The sequence below is a fragment of the Podarcis gaigeae genome (assembly GCF_964106915.1).
Source record: "Podarcis gaigeae genome assembly, chromosome: 4".
NCBI lineage: Eukaryota > Metazoa > Chordata > Lepidosauria > Squamata > Lacertidae > Podarcis > Podarcis gaigeae.
In genome coordinates, this window is record NC_139677.1 from 4210775 (window position 1) to 4227955 (window position 17181).

The window sequence follows — 17181 nt, forward strand, 5'->3', positions numbered from 1 at the left end:
ACGATGGGGGTGACGCTCCTTCAGGTATATTAGTTAAACTTCAAGTTATTTATTAGGTATATGAAAATGAAGGCATTGTGATTGTGTTACAAAGCACATTTATTTAAGTCACATTGTAATGTGCATTAAAAATGTTTTTTATGGAAAGGTCAGCATTTAAGTTGGGGGTGGGGAATCTTAGGCTTGGGGGCCATACCTGGCCTCTAGGGTTCCCCCAGACCACCCCCCTCAGACCACAGCCTTCACCAGTCCTGCTCCACACTCTCCTGGAATGTGTCCTTGTGCTGATGCCTCTTGCTGGCCTGGATGGAGAGATGCATGGTGTCTATGGGGCAGAATGTGGGAGGGTACAGAGGAAAGTAGAGCATCCATTGCTCTATCCATGTTTGCCTCTGGCCCTGAACTGCTGTCAGGTTGCTCACGAGGGGATTCTCCATCCCTGATTTAAACCCAGAAAATTAAGCATTTTGTTAGCATTCTGAGGCGTCAGAGAAAAATGGGCTGGCAAAAGTTCCACATTGGAGATGGGCTGTTTCTGTACCAGCCTTCTATCCAGTGTCAGTGTGGTACTGTAAATGTAATAAAGCTCTCTGATTTCCCTGCTGAGGCTTTCTACTTTTTGCCTCTTCACTTTATGGGAAAACCTGTCTCCTTCCTGAGGCACTTCAGAAAGAACTTCGCAAACACTCCTTGTACATCTCTTGAATAGTGGTTTTGGTCTGATTATATTATTTATTGCAATAATGTATAACCTGCTTTTCATGATGTAAATCTTTCCAAGGCAGCTTGCAGAGTAACGAAACTGTTAATAAAACTGCATTCACACTATTAACATATTAAGCAGGATCCTTCCCCGAAGGCAGGTGTGGTAAAAGATCTTGGGGTGTGGGAGGGCATTGTCCCTCTGGAGCAGCCTCTAAGGTGGTCTTTTTCCTGCCTAATAAATTGATATCTAGCTCTGGTTGAAGACACAGTGTGTAAAACACGAAGTTCTGTGGTTTGTGTAGCATGTTTCCACCCTACATTTCTTTGAATCCATAGAACTTCCTATTCCTCAGTAAAAAGACTTCATATGTATTTCTTTCTAGAGGCACAAGCTTAATGCCCAATTCAAACTGGGTAGTTGATTTGCTTGTTTAGAAAGTTTGCATTCTCTCTTTGTCTCCTTCAAACTTTCCTGTGCCTTCACACTCTTCTCATGACACTGGTGCTTCTAGTAAGGTTGATCAGTAAGTTGGTAGATACAGGGCATGACGGGTAGAATGTCATACCTCTTGCTGTGGCAATGCCAGTTAATGATAATGTTGCTTAATTTCACAGAGCTTATCGAAACACAACAGAAGTAACATAGGAACAGAAGGTGGACCTCCTCCCTTTGTGCCTTTTGGGCAGGTATGATGTGCTTTTAAAATAGGTTTAAACTTTGAAACAGAAGCGACTCTGTTGTATCTTAGAATATTTCTTATTATTATTTCTTATTATTTATTGAATATATATACTGCCCCACACTCAGAGGCTTTATTTTAAAAAAGCTACATATAGGACTTTTTATTTCAATACTTTGGCATTGTGTTCTTTAGAGTCTAGTGTTTAACAGGATATGGTGCAGGAAAAAGATATTTAAGCATTAATTTATAAATTGATATAACTGTAAGAAACTAGTTTGAACATAATGCTTTTCTACATGTTTGAGAACTTTCAAGGGGCGGCCAAGTGCTTTCCCAGTCCATTCTTTCAAGTGCCAGAAGTATCAGCTACGTGATACTTTCTATTTAGCAGTTAAATGTTTGGTTTGATATCTTTTTCATTTTAAGTTTTGCCCCTGCTTTGTACTTAGCTGTGTGTACATGGGCCATCAGTATTGGTTTGTTTTTAGAGTGCGCGCGCACACACACACACACACCCCAGTTTCTTGTGCACGTACCTATGTCAATGAGACTATATTCTAAAAGCAGCTTGATCTGTGGGGGAGAAAGTTTCAATTTCCGCTATTTGGTGCCAACCGGTTGCCTAGAAAGGGAGCATTCTTCATCCAGTAGAGAGGATTCTTTAATCAAAGCAAGACCTGAGTGGGGCTGGACTGGGAGGCTTCCTCTGGAGCCTCTTGTCCACTTCTTGGAACCTGCGCAGCCCCAAAAGATCTTTAAGGGAGAGGAAGAGACAGGGGATCATGCTGGGCTGCGTGAGTAACACAATTGCTCTCTTATAATTTATCTGTCTTTATTTCCTGTGTAGTAGAGACTGGGAAGTTCAGATCACAACTAGAATCTGGCATGTAGCTGTATTGTGATTTGATTCTATTATATTAAAAATGAAATACATGGTAGATGGAGCTGCTTTTTAAATATGCTTTTACATTTCCAGAAGTGTGTATCTCAGCTTCAAGTGGACAGCAGGGAGCTGGATCGGAGAAAAACTCTGCAAGTGACAAGCACAGCGAAACCTGCCGGGGACAATGATGAGTTTGAAAAACAGCGAACAGCTGCTATTGCAGAAGTAGCAAAAAGCAAAGAGGTTAGAAAGAGGGTCTGCAGTATATTATTATTATTATTATTAATAATAATAATAATAATAAATTTGTAATTTGTGGAGCTACTATAATGTCTGTGCGTTCTCTTCCTGGTATTGTATGGAGAAATGAATATGAAGGTATATGCTGTGTTCCCACAAAATAAATTATCCAGTGAGGAGAAAGGGGGTTCTAAAGGAATTTGGCATGGAGTACTGCTGAAGAGAAAATCACCCAATCAGTTTAGAAGCATACATTGTTCTATATTCATTGATTATAGTTATTTAAGCTAATTAGAAAACTTGAGTACAGTGATACCTCAGGTTAAGAACTTAATTCATTCTGGAGGTCCATTCTTAACCTGAAACTGTTCTTAACCTGAGGTACCACTTTAGCTAATGGAACCACCCACTGCTGCCACACGATTTGTGTTCTCATCTTGAAGCAAAGTTCTTAACCCAAGGTACTATTTCTGGGTTAGTAGAGTCTGTAACCCGAAGCATCTGTAACCTGAAGCGTCTGTAACCCGAAGTACCACTGTATGAAAGAAAGAAAGAAAGAAAAAAAGATAGATAGATAGATAGATAGATAGATATTGGAAACATATGTTTCAGTGTAACTTATCTCAGTACCCAGGTGTTTGTTTGTTTGTTTGTTTGTTTGTTTGTTTGTTTGTTTGTTTGTTTGTTTGCTTGTTTTGGAAAGACCAGAAATACAGGAGGAGTAGATTGTTCATATATCACACTAGCCAAGTATGTATATTGAATCACATAAATATGTCAGACTTAGGGTAGATGTTTTGACTGGTTTATTTCGTACATAGAATGTTTTGGAACCAAAACATTTTGTTATGTATAAAAGCAAGCAGTTTTAGTAATGTAAAAGGTCCCTTAAACTAAAAGCCTAACCCTGCTGCCTGTGTAATCTCTATAATGTATCGGTGATGAAATATTCTTCCTTCCAATTTCTGATTTAAGTTGTTATTTATATAAGTTGTGGGATTCTCTCCCCACAGAGGTGTGTCTGGCTTCTTCATTCTGTGCCTTTGCACCTCTTTGCCTTTGACACCTGAAATGTGTGTTTTCATAGCCCACTCTGTTCTTGTAACTATAATCTGTTTTACATGTTTCTTATTCTGAGTTTTAAATTGTTGTAATCTACCCTGGGAGCTGTTTGTGAAGGTTGGGTAATAAATTTGATAGTAATAATAATCCCCAATTATGCTTGTTAAAACCTTTTTACAGTATTTTGTGATTTCTAGAGAGACGAGAAGTGGAGCTAGAAATCAAAATTTTGTTTGCAGGAATGCTAAAAATGAGTATCTTCAGACTGGCTTTCCATAGTGGTTATATAAAGAAAGTTAGTACTGGTGGTACTGAAACATTATTTTCCTTATCTCTTCTCTAAAGACTAAAACGTTTGGAGGAGGTGGCAGTACTAGAAGCAATCTCAGTGTGAGTACAGGAGGGAATCGAATCAGGGAAGTGTTCCAAAAAGAGAAGATCAAGCCTGAGGGGAAAAATGAAGGTGTCTATCGAGAACTGGTAAGGCTGGAATCTCAGCAAGCCTTCAAACATCAGTATTTTATATGAAGGATGTTCAGGGGGAGGTGAGGGGATGTTTTTGTGCAAGGTATGCAGACATCTTGACTACCAGTACAATTCCTATGTGTTATATTCAGTGGAGCTTACTGAAGGGTACTTCAGTTAGGATTGCAGCCTAACTCAATATTTGATTAAAGTAAAATGTTAAATTGCAAGAAAATTGAAAACCAATTGTCATGGCTGAAAGGTAACGTCTTTGCAGATATGTTTCTTATAATCCAGATTTCTCCCCCATACAGATGGATGTTGAGCTTTTCAACTATGAAAATATTGCTGGATTTTAGTGACAACATCATCATCAACAACAATCATCATCATCATCTATTTCTACCTCGCTCATCTGGCTGGGTTTCCCCAGCCACTCTGGGCGGCTTCTAACAAAAGATTAAAAATACATTAAAACACCAATCATTAAAATTTCCCTAAACGGGGCTGCCTTCAGATGTCTTCTAAATGTCATATAGTTGTTTATTTCTTTGACATTTGATGGGAGAGTGTTCCACAGGGCAGGTGCCACTACTGAGAAGGCCCTCTGCCTGGTTCCCTGTAACCTCACTTCTTGCAGTGACGATACCGCCAGAAGACCCTGGGTGCTGGACCTCAGTGTCCAGGTTGAACAATGGGGGTGGAGACGCTCCTTCAGGTATACTGGGCTGAGGCCATTTAGGGCTTTAAAGGTCAGCACCAACACTTTGAATTGTGCTTGGAAACGTACTGGGAGCCAATGTCGGTCTTTCAAGACTGGTGTTATATGGTCTTGGCGGCTGCTCCCAGTCACCAGTCTAGCTGCTGCATTCTGGATTGGTTGTAGTTTCCGGGTCACCTTCAAAGGTAGCCCCACGTAGAGCGCATTGCAGTAGTCCAAGTGGGAGATTACCAGAGCATGTGCCACTCTGGTGAGACAGTCTGCAGGCAGGTAGGGTCTCAGCCTGCATACCAGATGGAGCTGGGAGACAGCTACCCTGGACACAGAATTGACCTGCGCCTCCATGGATGGCTGTGAGTCCAAAATGACCCCCAGGCTGCACACCTGGTCCTTCAGGGGCACAGTTGCCCCATTCGGGACCAGGGAGTCCCCCACACCCGCCCGCCCCCTGTTCCCCACTAAAACTGGTTTAAAATGTTGTTCTTTTGCCAAATCTGTAGTTTGACATCAGCCTTGCTAGTAATTATTTAAAAGTCATTGTGGCAGCAGTGTGCAAGTTGAACTGTTCTTGCAAGCTGTGGCCAGGATCCAGAGAAATGCAAAGCTAGTATCATGTGCAAAGCTAGTACCTTGTGTCTTTATTGAACAGCAGTTCCCTGTGCTATACCGTGAACTGCTTCTGAAACTGAAGGAGCTTTCAAAAGCAGTTTGGCATGGAGGTTAGCTATTCAAGAGGAATTTAAATGTTTGAGGTTACCTGTGCTTGTGTATCCCTCTTGAAATTGGTTGAAAAGCACTTTCAAATGCAAGAACCCAGATGGATACTGGGTCACTCAGCCAGGCTGAAAAGTGCCTTCTTTTGAATTCATTCAAGGCAGGTAGTAGCTGCTGGATCTGTGTGCAGCCCTGACAGTGAGAGGGCTGTGATACTTGCAGTGTGATTGCTGCATATAAGACGGGTCTGTTTCCATCATAGTGCAACAGTTCACAATTCCCAGAACACACCAGGTTGTATTGAATGATGTGGGGATAGAAGTGTATTCATCCCAGGCTTTCCTGACTACTCCAATCCATTGCAGTTTTCTGAACCTCCTTAAAAGACTCCCTTGAGTGGTGAGCATATCCTGAAATGTGGCACATGGACAGCAGTGGAATGGGAAGAGCTCCAAATTAGTGGGCAGCATAGGGATCACAATTAGGTGGTGGCATCCCCTACCTGTTCCTGCCCTCCTTGGAGATAATTCAGGAAAGCCGTTTAATCAAAGGCAATAAATAAAGGGCATATTTCGATATTCCCTTTGTCTGTGGTTTGTATGAAATTATGACTTTGTAAGAAATTACTCTTAATTTAGTAAAACAGACTTGTCTTGTGGTCTTGTGTATCTTGTCTTGTGTTCATGAAATACTAATTTGTGTTTTAATTTAATATAAATATTCACTTTAAAAGTAAACAGTTTTATGGGGTACATTGTATCCATGGTTTACATGTATTCCATGTCTTCTATTGCAGGTTGATGAAAAGGCTCTCAAACATATAACAGAAATGGGTTTCAGCAAGGAAGCAGCAAGGCAAGCGCTTATGGATAACAGCAACAACCTTGAAGCTTCATTGAACTTCCTTCTGAACAGCAATAAACAAATGACTGTACAAGGGCCACCTCCTAGAGGTACAACTTTAAAGGCTGCTTCTTACAGAAAAGCATTTGAATAGGAACAATTTACTTCTGAACTACAACCAGAGGTTTCTGGTGGTTTTCTGTGAAGCCACCAACTATAATTACTTCCCAGTTAACATTGCTGTTGATGTGTAGAGCATGAGGCTATTGTAACACAGTACATAATGGATTTATAATACAACACCCCAAGGGATTCTGTAGTTGTGGTGCTGTAAAGCTTCTTTCAACGAATGTCTAACCTGCCTTAATGTCACCAAGGTCTTGAGAGTTAGAATGTTCTTTGGCTACCATGGGTTGAGCTGATGAGATCCTTCAGAGGAACATGGCAGAGAGCAAGGCCAAAGGGGGCACATGAGCCCAGGAAATGACTTAGCACAAGGAACTAGGAAAAAGTTGTTTGGAAGAAGGGAGTGATACAGAGGAATGGTGAAAAGGAGCAGGAAAACTAGGAAAGGGTGTGCAGAGGTGCACGTATCTAGGAACCTTAAGGGTAAAGTTTCTTCTCCTTTTTCTTCATTAAATGTATATACTCTGCTTCATCCTAAGATCTCAGGGAGGCTCATAAGGTAAAAATACAGGATAAAAGCACAAAATAAATAGAACAAAAACAGAGCAGCACCCCCACCCTGCCACAAACACTTTTAAAGGGCCATAGAAAATTAATCAGCCCAAGGCCTGGTTGAAGAGGAACACTTTCACCCAGCACCTAAAGACATATGTTGAGGTCGCCCAACAGACCTCCCTGGGGAGAACATTCCACAAATGGAGCCACTGCAGAAAAGGCCTGTTCTTGTCTTGCCACCCTTTGGACCTCTCATGGAGGAGGCACATGAAGAAGGGCCTCATGATGATCAGAGAGTCCAGATTGGTTTTTAGTAGAATTATGCCAAAAAGCAGTTTAAACAGAACCTCTTGGAATTTCTTCCACTTGGTTTATTTTTCACATATGCTTATTTACAGTAGCACTGACTGGGAAAGAGGGGTCAGAAAGGGAGGAGTTAATTCTTATCCACAGTGGAGATGAACACTCCCATCACTGTGATCAGCACACTTTTTAATTTTGGCAGGATCTTGTAAATAACATATCTAATTTTACCTATTCTTTTCTTACTTTCCTTACTATCACTGCTATGTGGTAAAAGTAGAATGTGCTCAATTACCAGCTTCTGTGTCTTATTCTACCTCAAAACGTGGATACTACAGAAGGTTTTTGGCTATTACTTCCACTTTCTTTTATATTCTGGCTCCCCATCCCACCCCATTTAGCTCATGGAGTCTTCCTGTAATATTTGCAGTTAATTACCACTGGACCTTCTATAGTGGTCAGGTTCAGTGACTTTTAAAAGTTTTGTCATGCATTGAAGAGGCAAGGCAAGCTTGCTGTTTTGGTCAAATAAGAATAGTGTTGTTACAGACTGCTGTATACCTTTTTTTTTTTTTTAAAGTCTCAGATAAATAAGTTTGAGTGGACATAGGGTAAAGGATTCATTTTAATGGCCATGCATGCCCTAGTCAGGTGATCATCTCACATGATGAGAGGGAGAAAAGGAGCTTGATAACTAGCTTGGTTCCCAACCTTGCTCCTCTCTCTGCTTTGGAGGGTGAATGTTTCTAATGGACCCATGCTGAATTGTGGGAGCTCCCTGTAGAATTAGAACCCTAATTGCTTACAGTATTTGGAATTTGCCAGAGCATGAAAAACTTACCTTGCATCCAGAGCATTTGCCATGCTGGCTAGGGGTGATGCAGTTGTTCTCCCAACAACGTCGGGGAACACAAGATTGGTGGAAGCTAATCCAGTTGATAAGTTACAACATTCCTTTAAGGTTTCTCTGTATACCTAACTTTAAAATACTTTGAATTGCTTTATTTTTCAAGCTAAGTTCATTTGACAATAACTAAATAGGTTATATGGTTTGTCTTTAGGGAAGGGGAAAGGCAGAGGCCGGATACGACCTGAAGACGAGGAAGAACTAGGAAATGCCAGGCCATCGGCTCCAAGCACACTGTTTGACTTCCTGGAGTCTAAAATGGGTACTCTTGCAGTAGAAGGTATGTAGACAGGGTGGGAGTTTGCAGCTTCTTGCACGACACCATGAGTAGATCCATCATCCATATGAGTAGATCCAGCTCCTTGGCTAGTTCACAAGTCCCAACTGCTGTGCCTAGGGTGGGGCTTAGAAAACCTCCTGCATATAAGTCTTCAGTCCTTATAGAAAGATGCTGGAACTCTTATCTCCTTGATTTATTTGCTGTTTTTGCTGTGAGCCTGTGTGTATATGATCTTAGACTGTTAACTGGAATTGCTGTTGACCAAACTTTGGACTCTGAATCACCCTGTAAGTGAAATCTGACTCTTGGCATCCTTCTCCCTGACAGCAGGATTGCCACACTGGCTGGGGCGGTGTGGCAATGTAGTTTGAAACAGGGCACCCCATTGGCTAAGATTGATCTAGGGTAATAATTGACGGGGTAGGAGAAAATGCTGGAGCAAATAGAATCTATATACCATGTTGATTCAGGTGATTAGGGCCCCTGCAGAGTGATCCTCCTCCCACCCTGACCTCTGGACATTCCATTGTACAGTGGAACTTCTAGTTACGAACTTAATTCATTCCGGAGGTTGGTTCTTAACCTGAAACTATTCTTAAATAGAGGTGTGCTTTCGCTAATGGGGCCTCTTGCACACGATTTCCGTTCTCATCCTGGGGCAAAGTTCTCAACTTGAGGTAACTCTTCCAGGTTAGCGGAGTTTGTAACCTGAAGCGTTTGTAACCTGAGGTGTTTGTAACTCAAGGTACCACTGTACTGTATAGACCTAGTATTGTGGAGCAGGCATCACCTTGAACATTTATAGCTGTCCTCTTAATTCTGAATATTCTTGGACATGTCCTCTTTTGGGGGACCAGCCTACCCATCCTGGCGGATTTTTGCATTTCATATGAAATGTCCAGGTTTGGGTCTGCAGAGGGGTCTGAAGTGAGGTCTGCAGCCTACGTTGGCACTGCCAGCGACACTGAGGACAGATGTTGAGGATAACGACGCCAGACCCACATGCCTCCTCACTTGCACGTCACCCAGAGGCCACACGGTTCTTCAGATTGGCAGAACAGTAGACCTAATCCAGTGTTTCCCAAAATGGGTGATACCGCCCCCTGGGGAGGCTGCAAAGATCCAGGTGCAATTGGTGGGTATGGAATAAAGCTGAGGGGGTGGTGGAAGTGACACCACCTCCCCTGGCTCCAGCAGTCATGCTGGAGGCCAGGGGTTTTCCCAGACTTGGGTGAGCCATTTTCAGCTTCACCCAGGCTCGGGAAGTAGATCGCAGCTTGCCTGCTTATTTGGCCAATGGCAGGTGGGCAATGGTGCCAGCCCCACCACTGGGGCGAATCGGACTGAGCTGGCCGGCTTCACTCTGGTACGGCCCATGGGTTTTTAATCCTGGGGCCTAGTTCACATCATAGAGCTGAACATTAATAAATTGAAAGCAGTGCACTAGGCTCATCCTTCTCATTAGGACTATTTTTAATGTTATTTGTAATTTTTATTTTAATATTATCCTTCGTTATCTTCATTTGGTGTGTGTAATGCAAATGTTACTATGGTTGATTTTAATAAATAATTTTATAATTTCGAGTTTCAAGGTGTCTTATTTACAACATTTTTCTTTGCTGTGGTGTAGCATGTAGGTAGAAATATAGATACATAAAAGAATGCAAATTTGTCACTGCATATTTCTCTTTGTTCACTTAAGGACGGTGGATTTCCAGGGGGCACTGAGTATTTTTTTTTCTGCAAAGGGGGCAGTAGGCCAAATAAGTTTGGGAACCTCTGGTGTAATCCATCAAGGCAGCAAAGTGGGGAACTTTAAAAGCAACTGGTTGAACAGATAACATTTTAATCCCAGCAAATGGCTTATCCATGAGTTGGCTTATACCTGGATCATCTAGTGAAAAGACTGGAATGTTTTTTTCTCCGAGACCAGTCCTGGTGGGACCTTTGGTATGCTGCCTTGTCTTTCCCACTCATGCCCAGAATATTAACCAAGATCTAAGCAGAAAATGCATATTGGTCATCTTGGAGACTTCTTTCTGGCCAGGTTGTGTATGCTTTGCCTGTGTTTGTTATCGCTCAGACTTCACCAATGTTGCATTGTACAGTCTACCCAAACTTTCTTAGCCAATAGCTGTTCCTTTATTTTAGACTGGACTTGCTCCAGCTTTACTGCAGAGGCTCAAAGTTCAGGGCTAGGAGCCTCTGGGATATTCTTCTGGAGCACTTTACACTCTACTGGCAGCCCAAAGGGACTCAGCTCATAGGATATACCAGAACACTTGGACTCATTTAATTCTGTGGTGCCAGAATGTCTGTTTCTCTGTGATGGTTTTGGTTGAGGTCTAAAGCCTAATACCCTCTCCAGCCAGCCTCCCACAGAATGGTTTTGTTTTTTAAAAAAGGGTAAAACGAATGGATGTAGTATATTTTCCCCTTGTTAAAAATGGCTACAAACCACATTGGCTATGTTCTGTCTGCACTGCCGGAGGCAATGTGCACCTGAATTCCGGTTTCTGGGAATTACAAGCAGGGAGAGTTGCTGTAATGCTCACGTTGTTGTGTTCCTTTGCTTTGTGCTTCTGATTTTTCTTTAATGCTGTCAGATAATATTGAGATTTTCCAGTGTGAGAATATGCAGCTTGAAGTTGTTCTGAAATGTCTGTATATTATTATTTCTTAAATTTCTATACCACCCTTCGTCCGAAAATCACAGGGCGGTTTACAACATAAAAACACAAAAATACATACCATAGTAAGAAACAAGTATTCCGCCCTCGGTTTAAAAGACTAAAGAATGTTAACCAGCCAAAAGTCTAGTTATAGAGAAACAGTTTTGCCTGGTGCCTAAAGATATGTAATGAAGGTGAGGCTCCTTGCGGAGAGCATTCCACAAGTGGGAGCCACTGCAGAAAAGGCCCGTTCTTGTGTTGACACTCTCTGGACCTCTTGAGGAGGAGTCACAGGACGAAGGGCCTCAGATGAGGATTGCAGGGTCCAGGTCAGTTCATATGGTTCATATGTTTGCTCCCCAACTATTTTGTATGAAGTGAAACAGTAAATGTGGCATTAACCTTGAAGCTACTGTGAGGGATGTTACTGGTGTAATAGGGGTGTGATATTTTGCATTAGAAATTATACTCTAATATCTGATAGTTGCATAGTTCCAGATAGTGGGATAAACAGAGGAAGTTTGGTATGTAGTGTGCAATTGGAAGACCAAAGGGCTAAGAGCTATTTCTTCCTTTAAGTTACAAACAACAGCACAAGTTTTATTCCGAGCATCTTATGCACTATATTGTTGATCTCTTCCAGTCATTTTGAATCCATTGTTGCAAAAATTAAGGAAAGGTGTCTGAAGTTACAGTTTCAAACACTTTAAGGGGGGAGGAGAACCTGCACCACCTAGAAATTATTTTTTAAAAGAACTGCATTATTTGCATGTGAAGAAGCTTTCAGTATTCTTTAGCACTTTATTTAATGAAAGGTTTCCTTTTAAAAGTAGTTTAACTTGGAGTATTTTGAAGTATTTAGACTACACGTAAAAGGAGATTTTACTTGTTATGGAACCACTTTGAAATTTTACAAAGAGATAGTTGTTTCAGCAGCTACTTGAGGCACCCTTCCTGGAAATAAGCCTGTTGTTGTGTAAAACACAATTTATGAAGCTCCGAGCTATGCTTGAGTTTTGTTACTCCCAGTTTCTGTGATTTGTTGTTGAATGTCCTATGGCAATACCTGGCATCCTTAGCGATGTCTTGTATAGCTAGATGGAAATCTTGCTAATGGTAAAACTCAGCTTTTTCCTCCTTCAGATACGTACTCCCCCCGCCCGCCCCCATCCAAAAATGGGAAGCTTAGTTCCAAATGGTTTCAACACGTGTGAACCACCCTGAGATCTATAAATGAAGGAGTGTATACAAATTTAATAAGCAGCAACAACACTGACCTGGTGCAAAAACAGAATTGTCTTCTGCAGGAAATTTTGCATAGAACTTTAATCCAGGGATGGTGGGACCTTGTGACCCTCCAGATGATGTTGGACTCCAACTCCCCTCTGTCCCAGCCAGCATGACTAGTGACCCAGGATGATGGTTATGAGTTCCCCATCTCTGCTTTAAGCTAAGAACATGGGAATTGCTGCACAATTATGGGGCTCGCCTCAGGTCCAACACTCCTAGAAGCTTATCGGCAGTTCATTTTCATAGCATAAAGGAAACTGACAGGAACTCCAACTCCACCCCACCATTTCCTTTTGTATTATTCCTTCTCCAGTGAGCCATTAGCCCAAACTCTCAAATGGCATATATGCTTTTGCTGGACAGTAGTAACAAACCTAATTTGACACTTAAGAGCAGGACATGCTGTTTTGTCACACAGCTAGACATCTCTTCGGCTATTATGGTAAAATGAAATTGGGGAAAATAGCTTGGAAAATGGCTCAGTCTTTGCCTTAATTGCAAGACAGGAAAGCTTTTGTCTTATACTAGGTAGTTTTAAGATGACAAGCATTTCCCTTTTAAGTTGTCAGTCAATCATTTTATTCACTTAGGTTCCCATAAATCTGTGACCTTGAAATAATCATGCCAGACTAACCTCTTTCCCTTTGCAGAAAGCTACAGAAATTCATTGGGTTGGAAACATCTGCTGTGATGGTTAATAAAATCAATGCTTTTTTAATGGATTGTGGCTTTCAAAGTCCAAAATTACTGTCAGATACAAATAGTCTGAAGTGACAGGGTAGCAAAATTACACCAGTCCACTGACTTACCTGTCTCAAGGTGGACTCTGACTGCAACAGTTTTAATGAATGTTTTTCGTCTGTGCTCAGCCTGAATTAGTAAAATTTGCTAGGGAGATCAACCAAATTAGATACCTTGTACACTCAAGAATTCCAGCACAAATTTCAGACAGAATTAATTAAGCAATATAAACAATTGATTTGAGAAGGGGGGGGGGGATCTAATATTATTCAAAGCAAAGCATGCACCTTCAGATTTATATTTGGATTTAACATAGTGTTTGTGTGTCTAAACCACAGAGCCTAGGGCTTGCCGATCGGAAGGTCAGCAGTTCGAATCCCCGCGACGGGGTGAGCTCCCGTTGCTCGGTCCCTGCTCCTGCCAATCTAGCAGTTCAAAAGCACGTCAAAGTGCAAGTACAGTGGTGCCCCGCAAGACGAATGCCTTATCAGCTGATCCGCTAAGTCGCTAATAGCGCTAATCTGCTAAGCCGCTAATGGGCTTGCTTCGCAAGATGAAAAAACCGCAAGACGAAGAGACTCGCAGAACGGATTCTTTTCGTCTTGCGAGGCACCACTGTAGATAAATAGGTACCACTCCGGCGGAAAGTAAACGGCATTTCCATGCACTGCTCTGGTTCGCCAGAAGCGGCTTAGTCATGACCTGGAAGCTGTACGCTGGCTCCCTCGCCAGTACAGCGAGATGAGCGCTGCAACCCCAGAGTTGTCTGCGACCGGACCTAACGGTCAGGGGTCCCTTTACCTTTTTATCTTACCAGGTGCACCAATATATGAATTCTTTTCATTTAAAGCAAATGTTTGAAACAACAAAGAAGCAAAAGTTTATGACTTCTGCTTTTATACTCTCTGCTCAACAGATGGGGTTTGCTTCGCTTACTATTTAAGCTGAAGCCTGTGAATTGTTTATAGTCTCTTTCCTGGCCTTTTCACCCCTCAGCCCCCTGGATTTAAATTACTTTTAGGCTTGTGGCCCTTTCCTTTCTCTTTGATGGAGTTAAGAAGTTACAGCCATTCCGTGGTTCAGAGGTTGTGGTCATTCCATGAAATACTTTCCTCTGAGGCATTGTTTTCATTCTCCCTTACTCAATTTGCCAGACATTTGAGTTGAGCGGACTATGGTTACCTGCAAAATAAGAAACATCCCAAACCACAAACCCTTCAAAGCATGGTCTGGTAGCAGTTGTTGATTAGCGGTAGCCATAGTTTGCTCTATTAACAGCTTCGAAACCAAGAGCTTCAAAGTGCTTATCTTTAGGCGGCTCACCCCCCAGTGTTTAACTCCTGTAGCTTGTGAAAACGTTATTCAGGTTAATGCCATATGAACACTTTCCCACGTGTCTTGCTAACATAGATTATTGACACGCTTCTTGATTGCACCTTATAGAATAGTTCTATGAGAATGTTCTATGAAGTTTTATTCTGCTGTTATTTTATTATTATTTTAACCCCTTTTTTAATTTCATGTGAATTCTTGACTTTTATGTGTAATTTTGGCATCCTAGAATCTTTGCTGAGAGGCAGGATATGACTAAAATAAATATAGGTTGAGAGTGACAATGTGACCTTAGACTCCATGTATTATTTATACACCAGATGATCAACTACATATCGGTTGTCAAATATCAAAACTGTCTTTAGGAATTAAAATTGTTTGATACTGATGAGCTGTGTCACTAATAACTGTTGTTTTTCTTTTGTAGAACCAAAGTTACAGATGTCACTGCAGCATCAGGGGCAGCACAGAGTAACGAATGCTGAGCAAAATGGCATAAAAGTATATAGCCAGCAAAGGCATGTCCCTCGAAATGACACCAGGCAGCCAAGGAACGAGAAGCCGCCTCGTTTTCAGCGAGACAGTCAAAATTTGAGGCACGCCATGGAGGGGAGTGTATTAATGAGAACCAGAGCTTCCGAAAGACAAAATTCTTTGGGCCCTGAACCATGGATTGAAGAGAGAAATAGGTGTGATAGACTATATGCTCGAAAAGATACTTCCTATCCCACAGCTGTTCACCCTGGTGACTTTCATTTCAAGCGGGACATCCCAGTGCAAAGCAGACAAGGAAAAGCTGCATCACCCACGGAAATGAAAGAGAATTCTGCTGCTCAAGATGCATCTGACAACAATAATCAGAAACAGGGAAGTAGGGAAAACCAGATACACCATCCTGACAATTTCTATGATAGGAAAACACTAATGCTAACAAATGAAACTTTAACTGGCTTAAAAAATGAGCAGCACTTTGGTATGAACATAGATTATCAAAACTCTGTTAGAACTGATCGTTTTAGTTCTGTACCAAATGGCGATGTGGAGCATTTTCAGAAAGGAAGGAGAGTTGGACCTATTAAACTGCCTGCACCCACCATGGCCACAGCATTTGATGTAAAAATGTACTATGATACTGGGCCCAAAAAGAGATCTGGACCCATCAAACCAGAAAAAATGGTGGAACCATCTACTTCAAGAGAGTATGGGAAAAGCTGGCAACCAGGGGATGAATGTTTCGCCCTTTACTGGGAAGATAACAAGGTATGCCCTACTCAAATCAAGTCAAATTCTATTGCTTCTGTTTTAAGCGCAAGAGGCATCTTTGTACTGTCAAACACTGGCTATTGTTTTGGGGAAAGGGACGTTGATAAAATATCCCTGTTTATTATGTATTTTGTGTTTTTTATATTGTGGTTTTGTGTTGTGAACCACCCTGAGATGTATGGGTATAGGGCTGTATACAAATTTAATAAATGATAATAAATAAGAATAGTAAATAGTTTGCTGCCTGGGTTTGTAAAGTTTTTCCATCCTGGCTTCCTGTCCTTGTTGGCACTCTGTTGGGTTGTGTGGAACTAAGATTTTTTTTGTCATATCTGTAGTAATGGGTGTTCAGAGGATATTTCCTTAAAAGCAGTAAGCTGAGTAATAGGTGTGACACAGAAAGTGGGACTCTTTAAGTGAGTTTTCTCTGAATAAGTGATCATAAAGAGACAGATGTGCAGCCTTGTTTTTCCCTCTGTACAAAGTGTATAAAATGTAAGGCACTTGAGCAATTTAAGGATATTTTAATTTTTAAACAATGGATTATATTTGCATATTTAGTAAAACCTTTAAACTTGAACTGCAGATGCCTTTTAAAGAATCAAGGATATGGAAGAATATTTACAACTGATAAAATCAACCATTCATTTTTAGGGTGATTTGTCATCTTTTAATTTTTAATTATTATTCTGTAGTATGTAATGCAGTTTGCCAACTCACACCTCACTGATTAAATTGTCCCCTATCATTTAATCAGCTAAAGTATTTGTTGATTAAATTGCAGATTTAAATCTTTCACTAGGAATGTTTTAAAAGAAAATGGATAAAGTTACTATCGGCTGTTACTTATACATTTTTCCTAATCCTATTACAGATTGGTTTTTATTACATGGTTTGTGAATATATTGTTGCTTTTGCAACTAAAATATGTGAACTTCTGTTTTAAATGTCTTTTCCAGTTTTATCGAGCAGAAATTGAAGCTCTTCATTCCTCTGGGACAACTGCAGTTGTTAAGTTCTGTGATTATGGAAACTATGAAGAGGTGTTACTAAGCAACATCAGACCCATTCAAGCTGACACCTGGGTACGTGATAATAAATTGTATACAAAGAGATAAAGTGCATAGTTCATACGAACAATGAAGCCATAAACAGATGACTGGTAATCGTGCAGAGAGTTTGAAGTAAAAGCCTGAAGAAGAGAATTCTAGAACTGGTTTAAGACCTTCTTTATTACATATCCATCCATAACAATGCCTTAAAGAATCTGCATGTGGTCTTACACTCATGTAATAAAATGTAAATTGTTCGGGCAATATTCTCGAGTCACTAGCAAAATAATATTTATATGAAAAATTAACAGGATGCTTTTTAAATTTGCTCTGTCAAATTAAGG

General features: G+C 41.0%; 1 protein-coding gene across 4 annotated transcripts in view; it reads left to right on the plus strand.

Moving 5' to 3' along the window:
• TDRD3 (tudor domain containing 3) overlaps positions 1–17181 on the plus strand; it is a 67795-nt gene that overhangs the window by 25234 nt on the left and 25380 nt on the right. For all 4 annotated transcript variants that reach the window (XM_083737803.1, XM_083737801.1, XM_083737802.1 and 1 more), the window contains 7 exons: positions 1321–1392; positions 2365–2514; positions 3919–4053; positions 6270–6426; positions 8362–8487; positions 14950–15782; positions 16745–16870. In XM_083737803.1, the coding sequence (XP_083593929.1) occupies positions 1321–1392; positions 2365–2514; positions 3919–4053; positions 6270–6426; positions 8362–8487; positions 14950–15782; positions 16745–16870 (1599 nt within the window). The remainder of the gene's footprint in view (positions 1–1320; positions 1393–2364; positions 2515–3918; positions 4054–6269; positions 6427–8361; positions 8488–14949; positions 15783–16744; positions 16871–17181) is intronic.